The sequence below is a fragment of the Delphinapterus leucas genome, chromosome 14 (assembly GCF_059928025.1).
Source record: "Delphinapterus leucas isolate spDelLeu-1000000601 "Yukka" chromosome 14, BTC_Dleu_Yukka2, whole genome shotgun sequence".
Lineage (NCBI taxonomy): Eukaryota > Metazoa > Chordata > Mammalia > Artiodactyla > Monodontidae > Delphinapterus > Delphinapterus leucas.
This window is the reverse complement of record NC_143142.1, coordinates 73,482,864-73,503,791: the sequence shown is the minus strand read 5'-3', so window position 1 is coordinate 73,503,791 and position 20,928 is coordinate 73,482,864. Positions and strand designations below refer to the sequence as shown.

Sequence of the window (20,928 nt, the reverse complement as noted above, 5' to 3'; positions counted from 1 at the left end):
AAGAGAAATCAAAATCCTCCATCCATCTGCCCCAGTGACAAAGGAGGCCTCTTGAAGGAGAGGTGACAGGTAAGCTCACACTCACGGCCAGTCCGTGGTGACCCCTCTCTAGGAGTCCAGCAATGACAGGGCCACAACTTTTGGTCACCAACAATTAACCAATGAGTACAAATAGTATAAACTCAAAGCTGGGGTCTGGAGGGAAATGCTCCTGACCCAACGTGAACTTTTTCGGCCTCTGAGGAGCTCATTTTGACAGACTCTCAGATGCATGACACTGCATTTCTCCCCATTCAACTCCTTTTTAAAATCCACAAACATCAGGCAATAACCTCCCAAATCAACTTGGATTTGAGGATTGCTGCAACTTCATAGTCTCTTTTTTTTGGGAGGGGTGGCGGGGGGGCATCATGTAACTCTCTTAATTCAGGATGTGAAAAGCATTGAGTCAATCTTGAAAACGTTTGCACTAAATTACAGGCAATTCTCCTTTGGGAGAAATACTACTTGGAGACTTTTAGAGTAGAAGTTTAAATGTCAAAATTTTTTCAGAGAAAACCCTTACAGACTCTTTCAATAAGACGCCATATTCAGTTAAAAAATGACGCTGCAGGGCTTCCCTGGTGGCGCAGTGGTTGAGAGTCCGCCTGCCGATGCAGGGGACACGGGTTCGTGCCCCGGTTCGGGAAGATCCCACATGCCGCGGAGCGGCTAGGCCCGTGAGCCACGGCCGCTGAGCCTGCGCGTCCGGAGCCTGTGCTCCGCAAAGGGAGAGGCCACAACAGTGAGAGGCCCGTGTACCGCCAAAAAAAAAAAAAAAAAAAGACGCTGCAAATTAATATTTCAAAATATTTGAAAACATTATTTCAGACTAAATGAAATCCGGTATTAATCAAGGACCCTCATTATAGACTCTTCCTAAAACATAGGTTTTAAAACATTCTAATGACTCTCAAGCTAACTTATACTATTTTCCTATATTCCTCCCAAAGAACATGCTGGGCCCCTGTAACAGTGAACAGTCTGCAATAAGCAGCACTGTTTGCAAATAAACAGGTGACTCTTTAACGCCAGTTCCCAAGAGAGTCTGAATATTTCCACCAAAAATCTTTACATTTTTTAGCTTTACTGGTAAAGGGACAGTATGAAGGTTAGCTTTCTTTAATCCACATTAAAATAAAAACTCTTGTTATTAAGATCTGAATGAAGTTTTACTGCCCAATATACAAATTTTTAAAACCTAACAAATATACATTTTGCGTACTTTATAGTTGTATTAAACTATAACTGGACTAAAAATAGTATGTTAATAGTATGTTAAGCAGGACTCCTCAGAAAAAAATCCCATAAGGCCATAGAGAAACTAATTAAAATCAAGGGACACACAAGTATACTAACACAATTTCTGAAACCACCAAAACAGGATGATAAAAAATGACACTCTCTTGGATATGTTAGAAAATATAATATTGTCTTTGTGATTGTATACTGCTGCCGTGATTTTTATAGGACATTCAGTTCAATTTCACTTTATAATGACTGGCCTTACTTAAAACTATTGTATATAGAAAAGTTTCATCAAAATTTTAAATCTTCACTTGAAATGTCAGGTGTCACTTAGTCAATACTGAATGTGTGTTCCGGGTTATAACACACACTTGAATTGTTACAGGGATTTTGGAGAGGTTGAAAAGAATAAGGCTTTAATATTGCTATGCTTGCATTTTCTATCTCTCAGAAGTATATAAAAATTCCATTATTCTGGAAGGACTTATTTTTTTTAAAAGGGGCATTTAAAATCAATTATGCTAATCCTCCTTATCCAACATGCTTGAATAATTAGTAATCAGTGTGAACCAGAAACAACTAAATAGCATAAAGAAGAAAGATATCTCTGATCCTGAAATTCCAACCCTGGGCTTTTTTATGGTCTTTAGTGATAAAATGAAAATGTTCATACAAGGGAGGCCTTTTGCCCTTAAATAAGCAATTGAACAAGAGGGCTGTTGAAACTGACAGGAAGTTTAAACGGTCACTAATAGGAAGATGAACATTTAAAAATATGTCTGAGCTGGCAAATTAAAACAGAAACATGATTTTATTAGAGGCAGGGAAAAAATTTAAGAAGTGGCCATTTCAATTTTCTTCAGTCATTAATTTCATATATATATTCTTCATTTGACTTTCATGGGAAACATACAAATTAATAAAGAGAAGAAAACCCATAAATTTATCAAATTCAGTGCCAATTAAGATCAGTGTATCTGATCATTTACATTCATATACATCAGTGACTAATGATGACCGGAGTCATTAAGATATGATTAAATTACTGCTAAGATGGGAGACTGCCAAAGTGGTTCAGAAAGAGAAGTACTGAAAAGAGTTAGTGTTTTGAGTCTAACAAGTTCATCTATAGTCTTAATGCAATTCCTTCATGATTTTAAACTTGTGCTTTTAACAGTAAAATGTTTACAGTTTACATTTAAATAGGATAAGGACTATTCTAAAATTAGAGGCATTTTAAAGGCCACTGTCTGACCTGAGAGGGCTGGGGAGTGTTCTGTAGCCGCCTTCCGTCTGAGAGCTCTGCATCCAGGCCTGGACAGTTCACTAAACCACGTGCCTGTACCCACTTTCAGAAGTGACTCATCTGTAGTCATTCGTTCAATTAAAAGCTCCTACCTTGTGCCAGGTGCTAGGGGTTGATCTGTGAGTAGGAAACCACAGTCCCTGCTCATACAGGCAGTAAGAGTATTATGCGCTCTGTGTCCTGACAGGGAGGCACAGGGCTCTCAGAGAGAGACCGGGACAGAAGACGTCCGGTGCTCCCAGAGGAAGGGATGGTAGGGTGACATCGGAACGTTACCAGGGGAAGGGGCACGTTCTGGCTTTATTTTTTTTGCGGGGGGGATTGGGGGTTAGCACATCCATGGGGCCAAGAAGAAGAGAAAGTAATCAGAAAGCAGCTATGCATGATCAGACCGCTCTACGTTTCTGACTGTGGCTGGCAAGAGGCAGGGTGAGGAGGACCCTGTAAGAACAGCCTGAGGGCAACGGGATGTCAATGAGGACTTTTCAGGGGCTGAAGTCTGGAGCGCAAGTCTGTAGCAAACCGGTTAAGAAATGAGAGTCTCCACTGCAGTCTTAATTCTCTGCACAGCGTGGGATCATCACTTCTCATCTGACTTCCTCAGATATAGCCTTTTAATAAAGACCCTTCTTTTTTTTTTTTTTTTTTTGCGGTACGTGGGTCTCTCACTGTTGTGGCCTCTCCCGCTGCGGAGCACAGGCTCCGGACGCGCAGGCTCAGCGGCCATGGCTCACGGGCCCAGCCACTCCGCGGCATGTGGGATCTTCCAGGACCGGGGCACGAACCCGTGTCCCCTGCATTGGCAGGCGGACTCTCAACCACTGCGCCACCAGGGAAGCCCATAAAGACCCTTCTTAACATCCATTCCCCCCCAACCCAAACTTGCAGTATTCTGTGAAAACTGAGTTACGCAAAAGATCATTTTTGAATTAAAACAACACATTAAAATAACCTGGAGGGCTTGAGGGCTTCTGGTCAAGGCAAATAAAGTTAAGGAAAAACACCCCCAAATTCTCAAACAGTTCAGGCGGGATGAGGAGGTTATTGTGAAAACCGAATCTTTTTCCTCATCTAACTTTTCTCTTGCTTTCTAGAAGTCATGCTTGGTGGAAAGGAGGTACCTGGCAGGTCCCACCCGGAGCTCTGCAGACGTCCTTCCTGGCTCAGCTGCCTCACTGATGTGGACCATCATGCCACTGATTTCTCCCTAAACTACAGGTGAACATGAACTCGGAAGAACCACAGTTTCCCTACTGATGAGCCAGCATTTATACAAGTGAGAGCTTGTATAAATTCCCTCATTAGAGTTTTCACAACTCTGTGAGGCAGAGAAAGTAGCAATTGTCCCCAGTTCCCTCCTAAATACAGACTTCGGCTGCATAATTATTAATGAAGGTGAACCTTTTTCTGTATATGTACCGGCCATCAGTCTTTCTTTGAGAGCTGCTAGTAGTCACTTTTCTACAGAGGTCATGACACTGTGGTCCCCAGAGAGTGCTGTTTTCAGGTATTCCTTTCCTATGACCTTTAGCAAAGGTAGATAAAGGTACTTGGCTTAGGGTACTGCTACCAAGATTCTTCTGATCACTACACGTAACCAAGCCCAAGGCGGTTACTTTGTTTTTTTTAAACTACAAATAACTAGAGTAGTCAAATGGCTTACAACAGTTTTAACAGCTATGGTCATTAATCAAAGGGAAATAGTAAAATAATAATAATAATAAATTAATTAATTAATTAAAGGAATCAACTAAACCATCTCCATTTATATTTCTATGGGAAAAAATTACAACAAAAAAGAGTTCAACATCATCTGGATGTTGGGGTATTTATGCTGTCCTGGGAACAAGGAACTGAGACACACACCGTGTGGTCCAAAGCTGACCAAGGACGGCTGATGTTCACGAGAACCCACGTAGGGGCTTAGGAAGGATTGGCTATTCACTGCTGCAGATTCTGCTTTTTCTCTAAACCAAACAAAATCTAGACTATACTTCTTGGCCACCTTTCCTACCTATGCAGGTCATCTTTGCAATTTCTAAAGATAAAAGGGTTACTGACAACACCATCCATCCCATTGCTGATACCCGCTAAAAACCATCATCAGCAAATTTCCTTCAGAGTCTGGGTTAAAGAGAAAATTATCTCACATCATATACTTGCTTTTATTCATATTGAAAATTATACAAGTTAGTGGTAATTACCTCCTTGTCTTGACTGCTAGGGAGGTCATGATTTCTAGGACAATTTTTTCCTTTTCTGTTTTTAATATTTTGTTTTTGCTTTTTATTGTATATTAATAGTTTTAGGTCTTGCTGTATACTATCATTGAAAAAACAAGCTGCTTCAAATCCTTTTTTTATAGTACTTGAGGTTTAACCAGTGTTTATTTGCCATCATTAGACCAAAAATTGTCGAGTGAACAAAACAGTAATCAATTCACTGTATCCCTGAGGCTGGCAAGGGATTAGAGCAAACTGTAATTACCAATTGTGAGTTAGCAACCCTCCCATGTGCCTGTAAGTATATCAAGGGGGTGATGTATACATTTTCCAAAAACGAAAAGAAAAATTTTGAGAGAGTTTCCAAATCAAATAATTATGGAATAAAAATCCAGAAAAGTTAAAGAGCCAGTATGTTGGCTATTTTCCATGACGGGTTAGCCAGGAGAGGAAGCTGAAGAAGGGGAAAGTGATGTAATCACCAAACATAAGATAAACCAAGGAAAAATAACCCCTGCTCTACATCTCACGAATCTTCATAAAGAAGTCCTACTTTATAGACTAGCGCACGTTTACAACAGGAGAACCTGATACGAAGGCAAGAGCTTCTTTACAACCTACAAACTCAGGCTGCCACGCTCTGTAACTCCACGAAGAGGAATCCTGTTGTTGCACAACCACGTGCTTTCACCGGTACAAGATGTACTTCCCAACCTCCTCCCAAAGCGCTGCCACGTGTGCACCTGACTGCAGAGCGTGGGGACACGTTCCTGACCATCGACGGTACTCACATTAGGCTGGGTCGGTGCCACTGGGTGGTCCGGTTGTTGTGGTTGACATAGTAAGTGCGACCCAAGTTGTCCACCTTTTCTTCCCACCCAGGGGGCAGGGGAGGGGGGGGAAGTTCCTCCTGGTGCTGAGACGCCGAGTCATTCGAGTCAACAACTTCCCAGCCGGGCTGTGGAGCACAATCAGAGGGGAGATGGTGAGGCTGCTTTGATGGCTACAGTGCGTCTGTGCCCTTCGTCCTCGCTCCTGTGCTCTCCGGCTCTGACGGTGGCTTCCTGCGCCACATTTAAAGAAATTCCCAAAATAGGGCAAAAAAAAAAAAATCAATTCTAGGAGCGTCTCAAAAATATTCTGAGCCATGGCCAATGAACTGCGCTGCCCTCTAAGAAGATGACACTGCAGGGTGCCACTCGGATGGGGATCTGCACAGGCTGTCACGTTACCTAAGTCACGTTACACTCTTTTCGTATTTCGTGTTTGTTATTTTGACCTGACGGCCTCCGGGGCCGTACAAAGCCCTGCCGATGATACGGGTCACGCTACAGCTGTCATCTTTTCAACACCTCCGTAAGGTAAGAGGGAGCTGGGAAGATGAGCCCTGCAGCATGTGTGTTCTCGCAGAATCCGTGGCCTGCCCGGGCATCAGGAGGCCCGGGGCGCTCTCGCTCCCCAGGGAGGACAGCATGGAGGCGGCTCCAGGAGGAGGGGAAGCTCCTGGGCTGTAGGAAGCACGAGCCGCCAGGCAGCCAGGAGCAGCCTGGAAGCTGCCGCTTCCTACTCAGCCATTCCCCACCTGCTGCCGCCGCATCAACAGGCTTCCTGGTACCAGAGTCAGAGGTGCTTTTTCTGCAACACATATTTTCGGCATGAAGTATTCCTTCCTGACATTCCCTAAAGTCACTGGAAAAGTAAGTGATTCACTGACTATTACAGTTGGAAGAGTGTGAAAAAAAAAATTCCTTGGATTTGAGATAAAAATCTGTGGATGTGCTTATGAAATCTTAACATTCAAGACTGCCTACCACCCACTTCAGTCCTTCTCACAGAGAGAGATGAAAGCTTGCACATGAAACACTGCCTGGTAATATGACCTCTGGGTCTGAGGGGGGGTTCCGTTAACTTGCCCATAATGCATTATTCACACATCATGTATATGCAACAGCTGCAAACAGATGTGCAAATAAGCCAGAGAGGTCTTGTAAACGGACATTTTCTGAACAATACGAGCGTTTGTCTAACAAAACAGCACCATCTGAAGCCTGAGCTGAGAAGGTACCCATGGTAGAGGTACGTGACTGGAGAGTTAAAAGGTGGCCTTGCCAGGAGGGAACAAAAGGAAATTCCTCTGGACAGCTAATTCCAAAACGGCATTTCTACCTCATGCACACTCTCACCTGTGGGCCAAATGAGTAAGAAACCTGGATGAATCCCCTAAATTATTTTAGCCACTTGAAGCAATTCCAAGTGCTAAAAGGAATTTACAAAGAGCTGCAAGTCCAAAGAAGTAAGAGAATTAAATATGTGGGGAGAATTTCACATGGCGGTGGGCTGTTAATAGAACAGGGCTATAGCAGTTTAGAAAGAGACCCCTCTTCAATTATTAGTGTTATAACATGAAATGAAAAGTTCATCTTTTTTGCTAAAAACCAAACACATCGGTAGATCTGTCAAAGACGTAGATTCAGGGACACATTGAAGTTTCTTCACATTTAAGCTTGATAAGCTTTTATTTCCTTAAATTATAAAGTCTTAGAGTGAAACATCAATATGCTCTTAGGCAAGGAAAACAGACCACGGCCCGAAGCCCTGTAGCTTACCTCCATCTCATCCCTCTGCTCGCTGTTTTCTTCATCTTGACCTCCATTTTTGGGCATATAGGCCATTTTCAATCGCAAAAATCCCTTAACTCGAGATTTATGACTGCATGATGGAAGAAAATCGGTTATAAAGGATGTGACTTGGTTACACCTTTATGATGGCTCATATTTATGATGCTTTAAAAAAAAAATGCAATAGGAGAAGAAGTTGGAATTCTCCTCAGAGAAAACCAAGAGCCAAAGCATAAGAAACGGCAGCGGCCCGAAGCCTCACCTTCTTGGTCGGAGGAGAAAATCCTTAAATGTGTAGGGTCGCTCCATCGTTGGATCTTCTGTCTAAAGGAAGAAAAAGTAAGTTTCAATACTCCTGATAGTTTCGTATTTCAGATACACCCGAGTGGATTACAGAGAATACATTTGCAGGTTTTAGAACGTGAGCCTGGCGAAAACAGAGTTGGTTCCTTACCCAGTACTTGACAATTACACATTTCATAGGTCACAAAGCTTTACTCAAGATCCACTAGATGTCACTATCAACACCCATTTTTAGGAGCCAACCTCAGCCTGAGACAAATTACAGAACTGTAGTCGTCATTGCCAAGTGTAATTTCTAACTGCTGGGTGCAGGGCTCAATCTCACACTGCTGGAGAACCAGGGGTCACTGGTGCCTGCCTGCGTGTCCCTGTGATTCAAGAAACCTAAAAATGCAGTTAATAGGAAAACATGCGAGATCAATCTGTGAACGCGATTTTACTTTACTTTTAACATTAAAATATCATGTCATCTGAAAGACGGTTTCCTCCACAGAGACTGTCCTAGGTGGCGTCATCCATCAGCCTTTTGCTGGTGCTTATTTCAAGAAGCTATGAATGTAGTGGTGGTATTTATTCATTTTTGAAAGAAATCAGTATTTTATTGTGCAAAATCAGATGGTCAAAGCAAGCAGGCAACTGGAAAAATAAATGTTACTATTTCATTGATTTAAAAATACTACGTGCAGTAAAACTTCAAATACCTAGACTCTTTAATTAAACACAATTAAAAACATTTACTTCTGTAGCAAGAGAGACAAACCACAAAATGATTTATTACGTATCAGAAGGGTACGTGTGTACATATATGCATTTATATTTGTAACATTATCTGTTTATGTCACTCTCTGCTTTAAACTCGCGATGGCTTCCTACTCTGCTTATATAATATGCTGAACGTTCTTTTCTATGGACCTATAAGGTTAAACATGATGTGGTTCTTTTTTTTTTTTTTTGGCGGTACGCGGGCCTCTCACTGTCGTGGCCTCTCCCGTCACGGAGCACAGGCTCCGGACGCGCAGGCTCAGCGGCCACGGCTCACGGGCCTAGCCGCTCCGCGGCATGTGGGATCTTCCCGGACCGGGGCACGAACCCGTGTCCCCTGCATCGGCAGGCGGACTCTCAACCACTGCGCCACCAGGGAAGCCCTGATGTGGTTCTTAATTACCTATAACCTCACTGTGAACCAGTCTCTCCACTGACCCCACACTCTACCCGTCCTGACCTCCTCTGTCCCGCGTGCACATATCTAATCCTGCTCTGGCAGGTCCTTCAACTGAACAGCTCTGGCTCCAGATGGCCACAGCGGTCTCCACTGTGTCATCCAGGTCTGGGATCCCAAGTCACATCTTCAGACACCACATCCTAAACCGCCACCACAGCCTCCCTTTATTACCCTCTGTCACAGCACCCTGATTTACACCCCCTCTTCACCTTCTGAAACTATCTTGCTCATTTATTTATTAACTAGTTTATTAACATCTATCACCTGTAGAATATAACCTCATGAGATCAGAGACTTGGATTCGCTTGCCACTGTATTCTTAGTGCCAAGAGCACCGCCTGACACAAAGTACCTGTACAAGTAGCCGATCAACCCACCTGATCTACAGTAAAGTACCGAGGCCACAAAAATTCACCATCACTCAAGAAAGTCAGTTATATTCTCTAGACTATTTTCTAAATTCAGACCAAAAAAAAAAAAAAATCAGAGAACTTACCGGGACTCTAAAAATGGAACTGTCCATACACTACGTAGTTTAAATGACAGACACCACACACATCAGGAGGCAGACGTCCTGGGTCTGTGTCTTGGCTTTGTTACCTAAGAGCCATGTGGCCAAGGACAAATTCCTTAGCTCTCTGTGCCTCGGTGCCCTCATCTACAGAGTAGGGCAGTAACAGGACCTTACTGAGTTGTGACGATTAAACCAATCACCTGGGCTGGTATCAATACACAGCAAGTTCTCACAAGGGTTCCTGGCAACTTAACAAAGGTTGGCCATTGTCATCATCAACCAGTTCTACATTTTCATGTCACTTGTGAGCACTGCCGACTCAACACTGCAGAAGGGCAGGGCGTTAAAGAATGAAAATTCACCTCCATGGACATTCTCCGGTGTGAACAAGACTGTTATCTTGCAGATAGCAACGGGATTCTTCCTGGCACTACTCAGGCTCCTGCTGGATCCTATTCCCTGGAGAAAAGCCCAGGGGAGACTCCCAGGACAGCACTGAGATGGTAGAAAGCCATCTCAAACAGGTTGATGCTAACAGTATTATCGGCCAAAACAGATGCTGCAAGCCCCTGTCCCTTTTGAATGTCCTGTGAGCATTCAAAAGAAAATCTTCTGGTTACACAGCAATTTCACCTTAAAAAGATTTGCTGCTTTCAACAGAACTGCAGTTACTTTGACATATATGTAATGAGGTAAATAACTTTGTGGGCAAGTGGAAGGGAATGGCCTTATCAGGACCTTAGACTCAAAACAGGGATGCAACAGCTAAAACCACCCAGGCCTTAGACTGAGCCCCCCTGCCCCCTCGGCCCTTGACTGCACCACAGATCAAGGCTGAAGACCCAAGGTCTGGTCAGTCTTCTGATCACTAGGCAAGTCAACTCCCTCTCTGGGCCCAGGTGTCCTCACCCGTAGAATACAGGGAGTGGATAAATGGTCTTTAAAGTCCCTCTAAGGTCTATGCTACTGAATTCTGTACACGTGAGAGGGAACCATTACCCTGGTACCAGCTGGAATTATAAAAGGGGTGTTCATCATCTGAGTTACGTTCAAGCACCATTAAGGTGCCAAATAATACCACCACCACCCCAAAAATGTCTCACTGTAGGAGAACTGAAATTTTTTCAGTTGCCTTGAGTGGCACTTGACTAAAATAGGAGAAATTAATGTTTTTAAAATAGCTCTCTCAACCCCAGCGTGTTTCCCATAGATACAGAGATTTTGCATCTGGTAGGGGTAATGCGCTGGGACTCAAAGGGCAGGGGAGACGCAACTGACGGACGAGGCAAGGAAAGTTTCCGAGGCATAAAAGGCAAACACCCACCAGAAACGTCATTCTGTTGTTAATACGAGTCTTGGAGCTATTTTTGTCTCTAAGTAATTATTAAAGACAAGTCATAAAATCCGGTATGAACTTCTGGGCAATGACACAGGATTATCAGACAGATGTAAAAATGATAGTGTTCTTTAAAAAAAAATCAGTAAGAATAGGACAGTTACAGGGATTTCCCTGGTGGTCCAGTGGTTAGGACTCCACGCTTCCACTGCAGGGGCACAGGTCTGATCCCTGGTCGGGGAATTAAGATCCTGCGTGCCGCGCGGCACGGCCAAAAACGGAGTAGATCCTGAAATAGGAAAAGAAAATGCTACAAGAACAGGACAGTTACAGCTAAGTTCACTCCTGGTGCCACACTGTAAAAGAATAAAATAGAGGAGCTCAGTTTGAGTTGCACTGCAGACGTCAGGCTGGTGGGACTACCTTGCTTAAAATACAGTCCCCGCCTCCTCTCTCCTCCACGTGCCTCCAGCTCGTCACACTGCCCAAGTCTCCCAGGTAACAACGTATGTCATCACAGTCGCCGTGCCTCTGCTTACAGCCAAGGTGCTGTTTCACAGAGCTGGATGGAAACTTGGTATCATCTATGTGTATGCCCTCATTTTATAGGTGAGAAAAACAGAGGCCCGAAAAGGATTGCTAACTTATTAAGGTTACCAAGGCAACCTGCCCATCTCCAAGCTCGGAGTCAACTATTCCTGAGAGATCTTTTAAAGCTTGACATTTGGAGACTTCCGTGAATATGAATCTATGTTTTCTTAATTCTCAGATCTGCATAAAAGGTCAGGTGACTAACCTTATTTACTCTCCCTCTTCCCTCCTCGTCTTTTACTCACTCCCATCCACACTCAATAATAAATAAAAGGGAAAAAAATATTAAAGACGGGTGGCATATTTGGAATAGAAGCAAAGGAAATAGATCCCTACCATTCTAAATTCCTTGGGTCTAATTTCCTATCCTTTTTCTTCCACAAATAAAACTGGGAAAACTGGTCTGAGAGCCAAGAATGAAAGTGAATGACAAGTCAAAATTATTTTCTTTCATCTGGAAGCATCTGATAAAGCACCGAGGAATCCATGATCGAAGGGGGAAAAAGAAGTTTCTTTTCTTTCCATTATCACTCTTTACTCTTTCCTGTTTAAAGGACAAAAACCTAGCCAACACTGGCCCCCTCGGTAATCGAGGTAGTGAGGCTCCAATGCGCAGAGCGCACCCCAGCTTCACACAACCCTCCCGGCCCCGTCCCTCTGTTCCAAGTGGCCTCCTTCACTCGTCTCCCTGGCAGAACTCCAACCCGGACAGTCCCAATGCTCACAAGGGCACACAATTGTCCAGAGACCCAACAGTGGGCAGTGGGCCGAGAAGGACCCGTGGTGCCCCAGTCTGAGGTGTTCAAGTGCCCTGACCCTCTGGCTCTTCCTGGTAGGCTTCTCGGGATCAGGGACTTTATAGCTGCAAGTAAGGACAGCTTAGGAGAGCCATTCCTAAGATTTTAAGAGCATGGTTTGATACTGCAAATGCCACTTTCCACCAGCAGCTGCACCCACAGGCCTCTAGGACTGCAGCAAGGGAAGAAGGTTCTTCAGCGAACATCGGTTACTAGGTCTAAACTATGTTTTTCAAAAAGCACATCCCAAACCCACAAAGTAGGGTATTTAAATGATTAAAGATAACTTCCTAACAATCGGGAGAGGTTACATTAACTTCAGTTTTGTGGTCTTGAATCTTCTCCATCCAGTTCCTGATTTAGAAAAGAGCTTCATTCAAATGCTGCAACTTCTCAGACCAGAATCAAGGCAGAGATGACTCTTTTCTAAAGGAAGAAAGGTTCATGCTATCTTGGGGCAACAAGATAAAGCTTAAAATGCCTTGTAGTAAATAAGTGTGTATATATGTCAAGATGGAAGTGTATGCAATTAGGTATTTTGCTAATATAGATTTTAAAGATAGTAACAAAAGATTACTTCTCTTCTTTATCTTAATTTCTATGATTCCAAATCTCTGGGCCTTTTCTCTACCTAAATTAAATATTCTTGGCATATTAAATAGGTAGAACTATAGAGAAACAGCCTCAGGTAGAGGAAAAAAGCTGAATGAAAAATCACCACATAAAACTTGGTGTGGGAATCCCTCCACCCCCAGTTCCCTCCAACAGCCAGAATTATTATCTTAGGAAAAGGGCATCCAGAATCATGTATTTTTCACCTAAGCCAGAGAACTCTGGTCTCATCTCACCTGAGCCATCTAATAGGGTGCCATTTGCCACGTGTGGCTTTTTAAATATAAATTTTAATTAATTAGAATGAAATAAAATAGATAAATTCCGTTCTTCAGTCACATTAGCTACATTTCAAATGCTCGACTACCACATGTGGCTACTGTGATGGTGGCCCTGCTAAGCCACGAGTGAAGAACCTGCTTCACTGATTCTTCATCAGAGAGTAGAATTATGCCTATCAGTAAACATCTGTTAAAGGAATAAATTCTCTATCAGCAAATGGGGCTGTAAAGAATTAATTAATAACCAAATACCCAGTCCCATTTGTTAAGCCTTGAGAAGGCTTGGAAGGGTGGGCAATGGCAACTTCACCACCACATGACTGCTCTCCACTACCTTCTCTCATTATTAGTAAGACCTAAGTTCTTTAATCTAAACTTCGAAGACATCAAACAATACTGAATCCACAGGCCACATAGCCATGTATATATAAACTGCCTTGACAGTGGTCATATGGCTATCAAGAAAAGAGCATCCATGATTTATCCACAAAATATATTCAAATGCTAACATCTGTTTTACATGCCCACACTTGTGTTATCATACAAAATTAACTGTGCTATCTTCCCATGAGTGTCCTACACATATGATCAAATATACATATGAGAGCACCTCAAATCTTGGGACCAAAGCCATATATCCACTCAGAATATGCCAGTTGGGTTCTCCTACCACTAAGAGGATAAAGAATGCACCTTCACCTCTCCTTCTGCTCCCTTTGTGGTCCATCTTGGAGACTGCAGTGGGCTCCACAAAGCCAGTCAGTTTTAAGGAGGAGATATAGCACTCCAGTGTAAGCTCATCTGGGGACAGACTGAAAACTGGGAGGCTCCACTTCTCAACCGGCTCAGCTCCTGTGAAAGTCCTCAGTCCTCTCTGGTCTCTCCCTCTTCCACTCTTTTTTTTGTGTGCGTGGTACGCGGGCCTCTCACTGCTGTGGCCTCACCCGTTGCGGAGCACAGGCTCCGGACGCGCAGGCTCAGCGGCCGTGGCTCACGGGCTCAGCCGCTCCGCGGCACGTGGGATCTTCCCAGACCGGGGCAAGAACCTGTGTCCCCTGCATCGGCAGGCGGACTCTTAACCACTGCGCCGCCAGGGAAGCCCTCCCTCTTCCACTCTTTAACCGGCTGGCTTCTATTCCAGCCTGGAGCCTTGGCACCGCTTCCTTCTCTGAAAGCTCACTCTTGCCTCCACCGAAATCCAAAGGTAAAATGTTCCCTCTGCTGATGTGGTCTCTGAAGAGGAACACTCTTCTATTCTCTGGGAGTTCCACTCAACCTTTCAAAACCAATCTGCACTCAAGGGATTGCTGGAGCAAGTTGTTTAAAAATTTCACCCATACCTCTTAGAGCTAATACATAATTTGCCTTGACTGTGATGTGGTTTTCATGTCGTGGAAAAGGGAGGTTGGGGACACCCATGAAAGAACTGGCCAACCAGCCAACACTGCCGAAAAATGTGAGGCGGTTACAGCTTCAACCTGAACAGCATGAAGAGAAGACCCACTGATGTAGAAATACGTGAACAGTCTTCCTGCACAAAGGCTGAGACATCCATACGCTATCCATGTGACTTTAAAAATATTCCGATCTTTTGGAAGGGAAGGCGCTTGAAACCTTTCTTCCTTAACAGCTCCCCTGAGTAAGCAAGAACACAGTGCTTGCCATCGTGTTCCTTCCCAACAGAGCTTCACAGCTTCCTGGGTGAGACACAGTCTTTCTTGGTCTTTAACAGCCAATAGCTAGAGTTTCAACACAGCAGGAGGCTCACACTAGGTGGTTTGAGTTCTTTTAGTGTATAGGCTACTTATACTATTTGCTCACATGAAGCGTTTAAAAACATAATAAAATGCCCTTGGAAGGCAGAAATGTGTGACTTATCCTCTCTCAGGTGCTACTCTAGGCACTTCGTGCTGTCCCGGGGAAGGGGGGCCGGGAGGTGGAGCACGAGACCATCTACCTCTCACCAGGGAGGTCTTGGACCCCCATCCTATCGATACTGGAACGTGCGAGAGTCACCTTTAAGCTCAGTTAATGTCAACAGCCCCAACTGTTTTGCTGCTCGTCTGAGTGGAGAGGAATGGTAGCAACGCCACACATGCTAACCCAGTACAACTTCTGAAGCCAGAGTGGGTGTTTCCGGCTGACAAGTTCACTCAGTACCAAGAGCATCTTTTCTTTTGTCTCTGTGCCGACTGAGAAAGGCCATGGAAACATTAGCTTGTATAGATGTAGCCCAAGAGAAACAGCAGGTACCATTCCAGACAAAGGGAACAGGCGTTTGATTAGACCCAAGAGGTGAACTTGAAAGCAGGGACATTCCAGTGACAAGGAGGAGGGGTCTGACAGAAGCAGGTAGCTGACAAAGGAAGACAAACTAAGGAGCAGACGAGAAAGCAGCCAGTGACGCTGCCAGGCATCCGTGGATGGCTCAGATGCACTTGATTTTTACAGTTAAGCTATCTCCTATCCCCTTGAAAGGACCACCTTCTAGAAAGGGCCAGGGCCAGGGTACACACGCTTCTCCACTGTGTTGAGGAAATGCCGCCCTGAAAATACACCCAAACTGCAGACGGTTAGAAACTGCTGCTCAGAGCACGCGCTGTCAAGCAGGTGACCGTTCTTACCGGGAGATGACTAAGGGGTATGTCCACCTGTCCCAGGAAGTCGTCTCGTGTCTGTTGAGAAGAGAGAAAAGAATTAATGTTTCCGTCTATTTGCTGAGTGTCAGCATTCTTAAAAGTGTTTCTTTACAAATAGAGAAAGGTCCAGGGCCTGACATGGGAGAGCAGGGGGGATGGGTTGAAGGCAGAGACCCAGGTGAGGCACAGACAGCCGTCGCCTCGGAGACCAGTGAGCCCAAGGCCTCACACACCTGACCTTGAGCTGCCTGAGACTCTGCAGGGCATCTACCACCCAACCCATTGGAGACAAATCCTCTCTCGGACCTGGGGAGCATGTGATCGGTCAGGGAAGGGACACCTGGGACCCCGGAGGGTTTGGGGGCACACCTTGCCCAGTTTAAAGACAAGATGGTAAAGAAATGTTGGGACCATTTTCACGAATATTTATTAAGTGCTATAAACAAAAGAGCTCCTTGAGAGCTGAGAGTCTTGGGAAAGAGTCCAGTTATTAATATACCTTATACATTACTTATTAAAAAATGGCACTGAACTTTCAGTCTAGTAAGTACACTGCTTCAGAATCCAAGATCACGCATGAGCTACTGGTTACATTTTTGGACACACTGTGCTTCTTCCCCTCTCCATCTCCCACACAGACCTCGATGAAATGCACGTGGAGAAGCTCACAGGTGCCCTTTCAGACTCTGGGAAGCACCGGAAGTCATAACTCAGGGTCAGGGGTCCCTGGTCTAGACCACGGGGTGTCCAGTAGGTCACGCTGACACAATGTCCTGCTGTAGGAGGGCTTGTGTCAGAGCCTCTGATGCTTAGATGACCTGCGATGTGAACCAGAAGGAACACGACGACTTCTGTTACCCGTAAAAACACGCAGTTGCTTCTACCACATTCAAAATGCCTATTATAGCTGGAAAGTTCTTCAGACATATCAGACGTGTCCTACTGCTAGCCTGGGGAAAAGCCCAAGAGACAATCCTGACCTCCTCACTCCGGATCCTGGGCTCTTGTTTTCACTCCTTACTGGTTTCCTATGAAATTTTCTAATTTATAAAACACGCTTTTGAAGCACACTTGAAAACATTCTCTTCTTGCATTTGAAAAGGAGCAGCAGATAAACGTGAACAAAATTTACTGAAATGATTTGCTCCACGCTTAGAATTTCCTTTTATGTGATTAACTAGAAAACGATCTGTGTCCTCTAAACAATACATGAAGGATAATGAAAAATCAGTTACTACCGGCTGAGCGTGCACAAAGCAGGAGAAGAGCCCCCATCCTTCTGACAAGACTCCGCTTTCTTGTATTTTCTCAGCTACGTCTGCCTCAGCCCACCATGGATACCTCACCGAGCATATGGCCGTCAGGTGCCGATGCTGTATGTCTTAACAAGCAGCGGTCAGCACAAGGCCCAGAAAGTGGACATCTTCACTGTCCAAAGAATTAGGGAGCAGTCCCATTCTGAATTTGTCTGATTTAACTGTAAAGCCAGTGTAAATGTCAGTTAATTCCACGATCAAAAACACAGAAATGGGGACTTCCCTGGTAGCGCAGTGGTTAAGAATCCGCCTCCTAATGCAGGGGACACGGGCTCGAGCCCTGGTCCAGGAAGATCCCACATGCCGCGGAGCAACTAAGCCCGTGCGCCACAACTCCTGAGCCTGAGCTCTAGAGCCCACATGCTGCAACTACTGAAGCCCGCGTGTCTAGAGGCTGTGCTCTGCAACGAGAGAAGCCACCGCAATGAGAAGCCCACGCACCACAACGAAGAGCAGCCCCCGCTCACCGCAGCTAGAGAAAGCCCGCGTGCAACAACGAAGACTCAACACAGCCAAAAAAAAAAAAAAAAACCCACACACACAGAAATGTCTGATTCCTGACCATAAATTGTGTGTCCACCTAATGAGAGTAGTGAGGTCCTACCACTTGTCCCCTCTCCCCTCCTGCTACTGGTACTGATGCTGTGAAGGAACAGGACACGGGGATGCAACCATCAGAAGAAGACAGTCTTACCTGAAGCTCCGTTTCATAATCTGCTTTGTTTGAATAGCTATCTATCGATCGTTAACCTAAGTGCATTTTAACCAAAATTCACAAAACATCCATGTGCCCGTGTTGTTTTGCTTGGGAGATGTTAGAGTTCTAAACCCATCAGATGAGTTCACCATCTGAACCAAGAGACAGGCACCTGCTTCTCAGGGCTACAGTAGCAAAGCAAGTGCTGTGGCAAGGCCTCATCTAATCCTCACGGCAGCTGTAGTAGGTGGGCACCATTATTATACCCATTTTACAGATGGGGAACCTAGAGACCAGAGAGGTTCCTAGCTGGGTAGACTGGTTCCAGAGTCTGGGCTCTTAACTAATACACTGTCCCCATCCCAATAATGGGCAGGAAAGCGTGGCTGTGTACCAGCTTTGGGCTTCTCATCGGGATGCTGGCTCTCAACAGTGTGGATGAGAAGGGACTCTGATGAGAGCACAGCTTATGAGACTTCGGGGAAGGGGGTTCTGCTAAAACGCTCATCTGGGATGTTATCCTTAACACAACCTCCTGTTCTGAAGTTTACGGGATCCCAGTGGTACTCACTGCAAAGCTAGGCGGCTTCACTTGTACCTTAACAAGTTTTCTCATTACATTGAAAAAACAATTCCTAAAACAGACGAAGACGGAGGAACCTCACCCTTAAAGTAAACAGAAGGCTCTTATTTTCTGGTTTACATCAAGGGCGACTGTAATAAAATCATTTTAAAAATAAAATAGGGATCAAGTGTATAGAGCAGCACATGGTCAAGAGGTACTGGCTTAAAGAAGTGATTCGCCAGTCAGTGGAACATGTTGGTGAGATCTAGGTTTCAAAACATCCCACTGTTGCCAAAAGCACAGACATTTCAGGCGATGTAAAATATTTAGGTTAGTGACACTACACCAACATTAAATGTGCCTTCAATACCACAGAGGAGATCTAGGAGGGACCAGAGGGCCTACTAGTGGCCTTTGCACCAAAATGAGAAGCTGGAGTATTTCAAGGCCACCTGGCTGTGCTGATATGGCAGGATCCCTACCTGCGGGCCCTGGAGAGCCAAGGTTTGAGGCCCTCAGAGCACCGTTAGGTCATCACTGCCACAGGATGACACCTTGCACCAATTTTATAAAAATACATTAATCAAGTCACTTAAATAATTTCCATTACAAAATTATTTCCATCAGGCATGTTAACCCTAAGAGCTTACAAAACACCAAATTAGTTTCAACTCACACAGTACGTACTGGCATTTCTTGTGCTTATTTTTAAGTGGTAACTGTTGTCAATTTCAACCTCAATTACCTGTCACACTATCCTAGAGGCTGAAAATGTGCAGGTTAGCAACACAATTATAAATGTTCCCTTCTGACAAGCCATCAAATATTTTCCCAACATAATGACAATGCAAAATGGAGCCCTTGAAATGTGTCACATAAGGTGAAACAAAAATCTATATTCCATTACTGGAAAAGTGAAATAAATATACCAAACAGTCTCTCTCTTAGAGTGTGTGTTCCAAATGACGATTAACTACATTCAAGACCACTCCTCCGAAGGAAAGGGACAAGTGTGTGCCCTTGAGAGGCCATGGAGAGGTATGTGAGAGGTATGTGTGAATATCACCGGACCCCAAAGCCTGGGGATGATCACAATAGCTCCAGTGAAACCCTAACACAGCCCTCGGGCATTTCTCATTGTGCGCACCGGGCCAGAGATGCCAGCACTGAAGTGGACACCAGGCTTAGCTGTCCTCGCGAAATAAACGAGAGGCAATTTCTCAAAGAACACATCCATTCAAGAAACACCACAGACTTTTGATCTTTAGGTTAGAATTCCACTCGAAGGATATGATCTGAATCTTACTACGTACTGATGACCACAGAGGTCACTGTGCAAGAGCTAGGCTAGGACTCTGTGCATTTCACATCGAAGCTGCAGGGGAGGAGGGGGACTATGTGGGGAGGACATCACCAGAAGTAAGGGGTGCTGGCACGTAAAGCTGGGGTCGTGAAGGCTCTTTAGGAAAGGTATATCAGAAAGGACGGGCGATTCTTGGAAGGTAAAATGACCCGTGTGTAATATAGGAGCTATACATTAAAGCAGCGCTTTTTAAACTGTGAGTTGCAATCCCACTAGTAGTTCACAAGAAGCATTAAAACAAACTAGATATAATGGAATAAAAAATATTAGAGCCTCACATGAAATGTAAGTAAGTACTGTTTCGAGGAATTTCTTTCAATTACATACACAGGTGAGTGCGTGTACTAAGTTGTGATGTCAAATTAATTTCTTTTTGCGTGCCACCATCATGAGTTTAAAAGCCACTTAACTCCAGCAAATGATAACCATCCAGTGCTACCCATGTCCTAGAAAGCATTAAGGAGCAACTTCCAAGAAAATTATATTGAGAATTTCTCAAGACAAATGGAAGAGAAGTACCAGAGGCATTAGAACGTAACCCACAGAAAAAGAATTTAAGAGTAAGGACATGGAATGATTACATCTTCATGTATTACAAATCAAGGTCAATCTCCCAACTCTAAACAGAGAGACAGAAGAATAACCTTTGTTTGCTGCTAAACCAGTAAATGCTTCTTCCTTGCGAGGCACGAAGCCCACACTCGGGCACCAGCACCGACCAGACAGGGGAAACGGGTTCTATTTTTAGAGTGACTTTGGAAGCATGCACTCTGAATTATCTAAATAATGAATGGCTTGAGAAACTTTTGCAAAAGCTTTTAGACAAAATGTTATAAATATAGTGACTCTTCAACAGTCTACTGTCTGGAGAGTCACCTGGGTGTCGAGATGCACTTAGTTTTAGGTGCTGTCTCATTCCTCAAGAGAGCACGAAGGCAGCTTTACCATCCCTCCGACAGCAGAGCTGCTGCGGTTCAGGAGGAGAGCATGAGTTTGGCCTCCACCCATACCACCCATCGCATAATCTAATGTCTTACCACCTGGTGCCTCTGGCTTTTCAAGGTGAGTTGTTTCAAAACACAATGTCAAAGTTACCTTAATGAAACAGCCAAGTGGAATTCCACTAAAAATAAAGAAAAAGGTCCAGTGATGACATCCTCTGAACGCACACGCTCTTACCAAAATCCACTTGGTAAGCGCCAGAACACAAAACCCAAACGAAATTCAGATACGTTTTTTGCAAAACACAAAGAGCTTGC

General features: G+C 44.4%; 1 protein-coding gene across 1 annotated transcript in view; it reads right to left on the bottom strand.

The window, feature by feature from the left end:
- The window catches only part of NEDD4L (NEDD4 like E3 ubiquitin protein ligase), a 338,877-nt gene that overhangs the window by 72,489 nt on the left and 245,460 nt on the right, over positions 1-20,928 (bottom strand). Inside the window, exons 7-10 of the mRNA XM_089895250.1 lie at positions 15,714-15,764; positions 7,696-7,757; positions 7,422-7,524; positions 5,607-5,773 (exon numbers count right to left, since the gene is read on the bottom strand). Coding sequence (XP_089751376.1) covers positions 5,607-5,773; positions 7,422-7,524; positions 7,696-7,757; positions 15,714-15,764 — 383 coding nt within the window. The remainder of the gene's footprint in view (positions 1-5,606; positions 5,774-7,421; positions 7,525-7,695; positions 7,758-15,713; positions 15,765-20,928) is intronic.